This window comes from Myotis davidii, unplaced genomic scaffold (assembly GCF_000327345.1).
Source record: "Myotis davidii unplaced genomic scaffold, ASM32734v1 scaffold747, whole genome shotgun sequence".
Classification (NCBI taxonomy): Eukaryota; Metazoa; Chordata; class Mammalia; order Chiroptera; family Vespertilionidae; genus Myotis; species Myotis davidii.
Window position 1 is genome coordinate 146056 of NW_006298695.1, and position 8979 is coordinate 155034.

Consider the following 8979-nt stretch of genomic DNA (forward strand, 5'->3'; position numbering starts at 1 on the left):
CTCACTGCCTTCTCAGGGAGAAGCTCTGGGGCCTGGCGGGCGCCCCGGGCCCTGACGCCACTGCAGCCTACCAGGTAAGGGCCTCCTGCCCGGCGCTGCCCCTCTGGGAACAGATCGCACATAAGGCCGCACTGCCCCCACCCACCCCCAGCAGTTCTCGTTCCTAGGCGCCTTTCTGAGGACAGTTGGACACTCCCTGGCGTTCTGGTAAATACCTGGAACCTCGGCTGCCCTGCTCTGTAATAGTCTCGCATTAGCCAGGAAAGCGGGCTGCTCGTTAGAAACGCGGGACAAGCACAGTGCGGGAGGCATGGCTCATCTGGTCCTGCTCTCCATTTGGCCACTGTTAATGAGAAATGTCAGATTGCAAGAGAGATCGGTTTTGTGGGTGTCTGAAGATGTCCCCACGTCACGGACTTCCTGGGTGTTTGTATGAAAAGATCCTCGGCCTGTTCGGTCGGCCTGTTCTGATTTGGATAAAGTGGAATCTAATACTGAAAGTGGCAAGTACACGCCGCTGTCTCCATGGGGACCGTCTGCAGCTGTGTGCGGGGGATGCGAACACATAGGGACGCCAGGGAGGACGCTGGGAAGGCAGGTGCAGACCAAACTGGACCTGCACAAGTTCACAGACATTCCAGAAACCTTATCGTGTCCACATCCACACTTAGCCACCTCCTGGAGGAGCTGAGCCTCCTGGTTGAGCAGCAGTACAAGCCCCGAATATAGGCAAGTTAGGGCACCTGATTTCTTTCCACGTAAAATACCATTTCACTCCACGTATATTCCCCACTCGGGAAAGTAATTTTCTTAATCATCACTGAGAAAGTCTAATCAGGATACACTTGGCAAAGATTTCCTCCCGTTGGACTAGCCTGTGTTTTCTCTAATCACATGACTATGACGTGTAATGTGCCTTATAAGGAACACGACTACTTAGAACCCTGTGTGTTAGTTATTATTCTCCTATCATCAGAGTTACATGGGGACACGCTCCCAACCCCTGTCCTTCAAGGCCCTCTGAGCCCTCTGAGTGCCTGGCCCTCCCAGTACAGTGGCTGAAGTCATGACATCTCCAGGCTGACGGGGCCAGGAGGGGCCTGTTTCCATGTCAAGTCTCTTGGTGCTGTCTTTGCGTGGAGAGCCCGCTGTGTTTCTGGAGGGGTCACCAGCCTGGCCACCTCGGTCTCACAAAGAACTGGTGACGCGGATGTGCGGGTGGCACCTCCGCTGCCCATGCAGCTCTGCTTGAAAGAAAGAAAAATCACGTTTGAAGGAGCCGGGCAAAGAGACCGCGTCGGCTCCTGAGCATTCACCCAGCGAGCTAGCGGGGGCCCAGCACCCCTGGAGGACGCGGCTCCGGGCCCCTGTGCTCCGACATAAATAAATGATCACACGGCGCTCTCCGCGGGAGAGAGCCCGGCGTCCTTTGATACACTTTGAAATTCAAATATAAAACATTGATAGAATGGAGAGCTTGGACTCGCATGCAGAAAAGGCTAATTTTGACCAAAATGCAGGTTGAAAATGCATACTTAGAACTGAGTTTGCGATAATTAAAAAAAATCGTCCCAGTGACAGCCCTAATGAATAGTATCTGTGATTAAAATCGGTCCCTTCCAGCAGGAAAAGTGTTTGAATTTCTCGGAGTGACCTTTCCGCTCTTCTCGGGGGCAGGCTGGTTAGGTTGATATTGATTCTATAATGAGCCTGGTTTGTTTAATAAGAACAGACAATAAATGGAACGTGTGCATTTCTTCAATCCAGAATAACAAAAAGAAAACAATTTTTTCCTTTAGAAATACAATCTAGGAAAATTTAGAGATGAAGTCGTGGTGAAGACGTTTCTGGTGGCTGAGGGTTGAAATTGCTACAAAATCCCTTCCAGGGAAGCACCGTGATAGAACATGGAGGTTCACCCAGCGACGTGGTCCGTTTACCGGAGAAAAGGCCAGGGTGGAGCTGTGATGCTGTTTGGTTGGCTGGCAGAGCAGGATCCGCAAATGAGGCTACGGATTTCATGATTTCGGCTCTAGACTTCGCCGAGTCATGTATTAAGGACTCACATAGTGTCCAGTCAACCCAAACAACACAGGATTGGGGCAGCCATGCTGTAAAAAACCCACATGTAACTTTTGACTCACTAAAACCTCAGTCTTCCCTCAGTACCCACGGGGGATTGGTTCCAGCCCGCCCCCACAACACCAATATCCACAAATGCTCAAGTCCTTTATATAAAACTAGAGGCCCAGTGCTTGTGCACTGGAGGGGGAGTCCCTAAGCCTGGCCGGCAGTCTGGGAGCCCTCAAGGGATATCCGACTGACAGCTCAGGCCCATTCCCCAGAGCCGGCAGTCGGACAACCTTAGCGCTGCCGTGGAGGTGTGAGAGGCTCCCACCACCGCCACTGTGCTCGCCAGCCATGAGCCCAGCTTCTGGCTGAGCGGCGCTCCCCCTGTGGGAGCACACTGACCACCAGGGGGCAGCTCCTGTGTTGAGCGTCTGCCCCCTGGTAGTCAATGCACATCATAGCGACTGGTCGTTCAACCGTTCGGTCAATTTGCATATTAGCCTTTTATTATATACTAGAGGCTAGTTGCAGGAGGATTCCTGCAAGAATAGGGCTTCCTCGGGCCAATCGTGTCGCCAAGCCCCACAGCCCAGGGCCACACACAGGGGTCCCAGCTGGGGCGGGGGGGCTTTGACGGCACACAGGGGCTTGGATGGCAGCTGGTGCTGGCCCACCCTGCCTGCAGTATGCAACTAGCTGCCATCTTTGTTGGTGGTTAATTTGCATATTGTCATGATTAGCCAATGGGAGGCGTAGCAAAGGTATAGTCAATTACCATGTTTGTCTATTATTAGATAGGACTAGATGCCCAGTGCATAAAATTTGTGCATGGGGGAGGTAAATTAGTCACCATCTTTGTTGGCAGTTAATTTGCATATTGCACTGATTAGCCAATGGGAGGCATAGAGAAGGTACATTCAATTACCATGTTTGTCTATTATTAGATAGGTCTAGAAGCCCAGTGCACAAAATTCGTGCAAGAGAAGGCCGTCCTTCCCCCAGTTGCTGGCAGTGGCTTCCCTCTGGCACCCGGGATGCAGGCTTCCCTCACAGTCCCAGCTTTGTCCAGAAGGACATCTGGTCTAATTAGCATATTATGCTTTTATTATATAGATGATAGCCTAAAACAATGCATACAGTCAGCCTTCCAAATCCACAGATTCACAAACTTGTATCAAAAATACTATTTTGGCCCTGGCCAGGCAGCTCAATTGGTTAGAGCATCATCCCGATATGCCAAGGTTGCGGGGTTCAATCCCCACTCAGGGCACATACAAGATTCCACCAATGAATGCATAAATAAGTGGAACAACAAATTGATGTCTCTCTCTCTCTCTCTCTCTCTCTCTAAAAGCAATCAATAAAATTGTTTTTAAATGCTGTTCCCTGTCCTGGCCAGGTGGTTCAGTTGGTTGAAGTGTCGTCCTGTACACCAAAATGTTGCAGGTTCACTTCCCAGTCAGGACATATGCCTAAGTTTCAGGTTTGATCTTTGGTTGCAGCAGCTACAGTATGCAACTGATCAAAGTCTCTCTCTCTAAAATCAAAAGCATATCCTTAGGTGAGGAGTTTTTAAAATGCTGTTTTCTCTCCACGTGTAAGTGGACCCGAGCAGTTCAGATCGAGTCTTTCAGGGGTTGGCGGTAGAGCCCATGCATGGAGGGGTTCGCATGCGCCCGGAGCAGGTATTCATCAGGAATCCACATCATGGGGTTTCTGCAGCTGCATTGAGACCCCTTTAAGTTTCAGGATGTGTCTGGGAAGTTTTAAAAAAATATATTGCAAACCTAAAACAACTATTTCAGGAAAAAATATCTTATTGCCTCAATGCTTTTTTTTATTTTTTATTTTTTTGATAGTCACTGGATGTGGATTCTTATTTTCCTTGCAAGATCAAAAGGTTCTTTAAAATCCTTCAGCCACCAATGAAATGATCAGACAGGAGAAAAACTTGACACAGGAATCTTGTCATCAAAAATAAATACAGTTGCATGAGGTGCTCAAGATCTGACCAAACGAAAAATGGGAAGGCAGGTTCCCAACCCTCCCACCATGGGCCGTCCCTGGGCTGAGGGAGGCGGGCAGGAGGCCTGGCCATGCCCTCTCAGTGCGGGAAGCCCGGTGGTCGGTCAGATCGGCTTCTGGTGACATGCAGCACCCCACGGTGACAGGAGCGGAGTCGAGGGCAGGGCAGGACCTACTGCTGCAGCTCCTTCATCCTGTTGAGGGCCCTGCCCGCGCAGAACCACTCGATCTGGCTCTTGTTGAAGGCGTGGTTCAGGAGGGGGTCTCCTGGGAGCCGTTGGGGTGCTTGATGATGCACGTCAGGGGCTTGCCAGGGGCAAAGTCCTTCAGGCCCTGGATGGTCAGCTTGTCCACGGGGTGACTCTTGTTGTAGTCGGCTGGGTCAGCAAAGGTGAGGGGCAGCAAGCCCGCTTCTTCAGGTTGGTTTTGTGGATCTTGGCGAAGCTCTTGGTGATGATGGCCGACCCCCAAGGTGGTGGGGCTCCAGCCCCGCATGCTCCCGGCTTGGGCCCTTGCCATAGTTCTCGTCTCCAATCACCACACCGGATGCCATGTTTCTTATAGTAGCAGGCAGTGTCAGGAACAGGACCAAATTCCTGGGTGACAGCATTGCACACAGAGTTGGCCTTGCCATTTTCAATGAGCAAGTTGTTGGAGATGTTGTCCAGGTGCCCACGGAACTTGAGCCAGGGGCCGGCAGCGGAGATGTGGTCAGTGGTACACTTCCCTTTGACCTTGGTAAGGTTTTGAAGGTCCTCCAGGTCTTTGCCATCCCATTTGTCAAAAGACTCAAGGAGCTGCAGATGCTGGCTGGTGGGGCTCACGTCCACCCGCTGCCCACTGCCACCTTTGGGAGGGTGCTGTAGGTGTCCTGCCCAGGGTTGAAATTTGTGTGGGGAAGCTCATCTGTATCTGGAGCCTTCAGCTTGAACTTCTTGCCATCCTTGCCTGTCGGGAAGTCAGTCTTGGGGTTGAACTTGAGGGTGCCAGCAACGCCCAGGGCAGTGACAATCTCTGGGGATGTGACGAAGGCATGGGTCTCAGGGTCCGCGTCCTTGCGACCTGTGAAGTTCCTGTTGTAGGGGGTGACAATGGTGTTCTTCTCCCCCTTCGTGGTGTCCTTTCTGTCCCACTGGCCAAGGCAGGGGCCACAGGCATTGGCCAGAACAATGCCACCCACATCCCTCAGGACCTGTGCACAGCATCCTGCTCAATGGTGGCACGGATCTGCTCAGAGCTGGGTGTGACGGTGAACTGGGACTTGCACTTGAGTCCGTGAGCCAGCGCCTGCTTGGTCACAGCTGCTGACCGTCCCATGTCCTCATAGCTGGAGTTGGTGCAGCTGATGACCAGACCCACCCTGATGTCCACAGGCCAGCGTTCCTTCTCGGCCACAGCGCCCACTTCTGTCACGGAGTGAGCCAGGTCAGGGGTGAAGGGCCCATTGATGAGTGGCTTCAGCTCATTTAGGTAAATTTCAATCACTTGGTCATAGTGGCAGCCAGGGTCAGGTACCAGGTGATCTTGAACTCCTTAGCTAGGTTGGCAATGTCTGTCGGGCCTGTCTTATTCAGGTAAGTCTTCATTCTGTGGTTGTAAGGAAACACTGAAGTTGTGGCCCCGATTTCTGTGCCCATGTTGCAGATGGTCGCCATGCCAGTGCAGGAGATGGAGTCTGTGCCAGGCCCATGGTGCTCCACAATAGCGCCCATGCCACCTTTCACTGTGCAGGTGCCTGCACCTTTAAGATCACATCTTTGGGTGAGGTCCAACCGGAGAGCTTCACACCAATCACCTTGGGGCACTTCAGCTCCCAGGGAATCGCAGCCATGACGTCCACTGCATCAGCACCCCTGGCTCCAATGCAGATGGCCCCCAGGCCACCGCCATTGGGGATATGGGAATCAGTGCCAATCAGAAGAGCCCTAGGATATGCATAGTTTTCCAGAATGATCTGGTTAATGATTCCATAGCCAGGCCACCAGAAGCCCATGCCATACTTGGCACCTGCAGTTGCCAGGAAATTATACACTTCCTGGTCTGTGTCCTTGGCCCAAAGAAGGTCTTTCTCACCCCTGACCTGGGCCTCGATCAGAGGGTCGCAGTGGATGGTGGGCGGCACGGCCACCTTGGGCAGCCCACTGCTGACAGTCTGCAGCGTGGCCATCTGGGCCATGGCCTCCTGCACGTCCACGCGGTCCGGCCGCAGCTGCAGCCGCAGGTGCATCTTCCCCGCTCGGTCGCCTGATTGGCTGGGTCATCCAGGTGTCCACACACAAGCTTCTCAGAGAGGGCCAGAGGCCGGTTCAGTCCTTTGCGAACAGTGGCGATGCTCTCTAGCAGGTCACAGCGGATGTACTCACTGGGCTCAGAGTGGCTCGTGGCCACCTTGGCCGGTTGGCACGGGACTGAGGCCACATGGTACTGCCGCACACCCAGGGCTTTCTGCAGCCGGTCACCAGGAGGCTGGAAGGCGCTGTTTTGTGCACTGACAAAGATGAGGTCTCATCTCAGTGCTTTATTTTTAAGTCACTGAACTTCTGCACTGTGCTGATGCTATAATACGATGAGGTTATGGACGAACGTCATCGTCTCCCTTGTCACTGGGTCCCAGGGAGAATGGAACAGGTTAATATTCTGCTTTATTTCATGGAGTGTGATGGAGTCACTCGATTCATTTTACGAAGTTTCTGAAAGAGAAAAAGATGATGGTGTTGGTTAGGTTAGAAGTCAGTGCCCTAAGAATGATAGGATGGTAGTTAGTATCAGGACATAAAGTGGTTTTTTATTGTTTTTTATCCTCACCCGAGGATATGATAATTTTTTTTTGAGAGAGAGAGAGAGAGAGATTGATTGGTTGCCTCCCGCATGCACCCCAGGTACGTGCCCTTGACCAAGAATCAAACCTGAGATGCTCTGGTGCTCCGGCCGGCGCTCTAACCACTGAACCACCAGCCAAGGTGCCAAGATTCTTTAAAGGAAAGAGCCGGCGTCCTTCTGCAGGACGGGATGCGCAGGCCCGAGGGAGGACGGCACCTGACCTCTGACCTCTGTGTGGAGGGCCCTTCTTCCACAGAGAGCGCAGTGGCAGCGCCATCCCAGACACCCCCCAGGGTGGCCCTCACGCTGCCTTCAGGACGCACCCGTCTCCCTCGCCCTAATGCAGGCCTCCTGGCATCCATCCCCCGGCCCCGAGCAGTCTGCACAGGACCCCGTGCTCCTGGGCCTGCTCCCGCGCCACCAGTGCACTTGGCTTCCCAGTGTCCAAAGCTGGGAGCCCAGCCGGCCCTCGGCCTGCGGGAGCCACTTACACGTGCGTCCTCTGCAGTGGACACGCTGACAGTCGGCCCCGCCCCAGTTTCACATCTGCAAGCGGGGAGAACGGCACTTCCTGTTCTCGGCAGGACCTGGGGCTGAGAGCACAGACTGTGGCCACTGTTTGGGGCCATTTTATGGGAGGGACCTGAGCATCAGGATTGGGGGCAGCTGTAACCACCCCCACAAGCACTGAGGGACGACTGTAGCGACGTCCCAGCAGCACAGGGCCAGGCATGGGGCTCAGGGCACCCATACTTCGTATTATTAGATCATAACGCAAACTTGTTATAGCCTTTTTTTCTTCCTCAAGACAGAAGTCTTTGTAGACAGACTCTAAATCGGAAAGCTCTCCTCGTTTGCACGTGAGTGTGTGACACATGGTTTGCTTTCCCTCTTGGAAAACCAAGCCTTTCTTGATGAACTCTTACCCTTGGACCCTAACAGGATGTCCCGGTGTCACCAGGGCATCTGTCTCCGCTCGCTCTGTTCACACGTGGGAGAGTCGGGCAGACTAACTTTCAGAAGAATCGGAATCTGTTTGTAAAGGTCATTTTTTAAAATGAAATACTGCCACCAAACTTTCCTTCACTGTTTTAGTAAATGTTACTTTTTCTTCTAAATACATGAAACATAATCTATTTGGAACATTTGTACTTCATTATCAAAAACAGCCAACTTCTGTATTTTCTCTCCCCCCCCCCGTGTCATCTTATAAATAGAATGTATACTGCTGACCTTGAGTGACAAGATCCCAACCCCATGCCGGCAGAAATCTGTCTTGCTTTTGACCCCAAAACCTTAACAACTAAGAGCCCGCTGCTGCCAGAAGCCTTACCAATAATAGTCAGTTAACACATGTTTTGTTTGCTGTGTGTTACATACTGTATTCTTACAGTAAAGTAAGCTAGAGAAGAGAAGGTGCTGTTAAGATCATACGAAGAGAAAATACATTTACCATATTTACTGAAAAAAATCCAGGTGGGAGTGGACCCTGCGTGGAAACCCATGTTGTTCGAGGATTGGCTGTCTATGTGTGTACATGCGTGTGTACATTTACACATATGCTCACTGAGAGTAGTGCACAGGCCCTACTGTTGGTGTGCGGCGCCCTCACACATGCCATGTGGGCGTGCGCCTGTGCCGTGGCCAAGCGGAGCTGCAGGCGGGAAAGCCTCTCCTTCCAGTGTCCTGGGCTCTGATGTGGCACTAGGCCCTGGAGGCTCTGACCGCCTCGCAGCACACGTTCCGGGCTCGCCAGCCCCAGGGACCCCTGCGGCTCTCACAGTTCTCGTCTGTGGTGACCTCACAGCAGCAGGTGTCCCTGTCACCAGGAGGCCTTGGATCCTGGCCCCGAGGAGAGCAGGCGCCTGGGTGATGGGACACCAGTAAACCGCCACTCGGTGCACACCAGTGGGATGCTGCCAGTCAGGGCGCTCCTGGTCAGGGGCTGCCAGTCAGGGCGCTCCTGGTTGGGGCACTGCCGGTCGGGGTGCTGCCGGTCGGGGGCTGCCAGTCAGGGCACTCCATGTCGGGGCACTGCCGGTTGGGGTGCTCCCGGTTGGGGCG

At 53.0% G+C, this 8979-nt stretch overlaps 1 protein-coding gene across 1 annotated transcript in view; it reads left to right on the top strand.

The window, feature by feature from the left end:
- The window catches only part of LOC102755232 (receptor-type tyrosine-protein phosphatase N2-like), a 216209-nt gene that overhangs the window by 123509 nt on the left and 83721 nt on the right, over positions 1-8979 (top strand). The window contains 1 exon segment of the mRNA XM_015570934.1: positions 9-133. Coding sequence (XP_015426420.1) covers positions 9-133 — 125 coding nt within the window.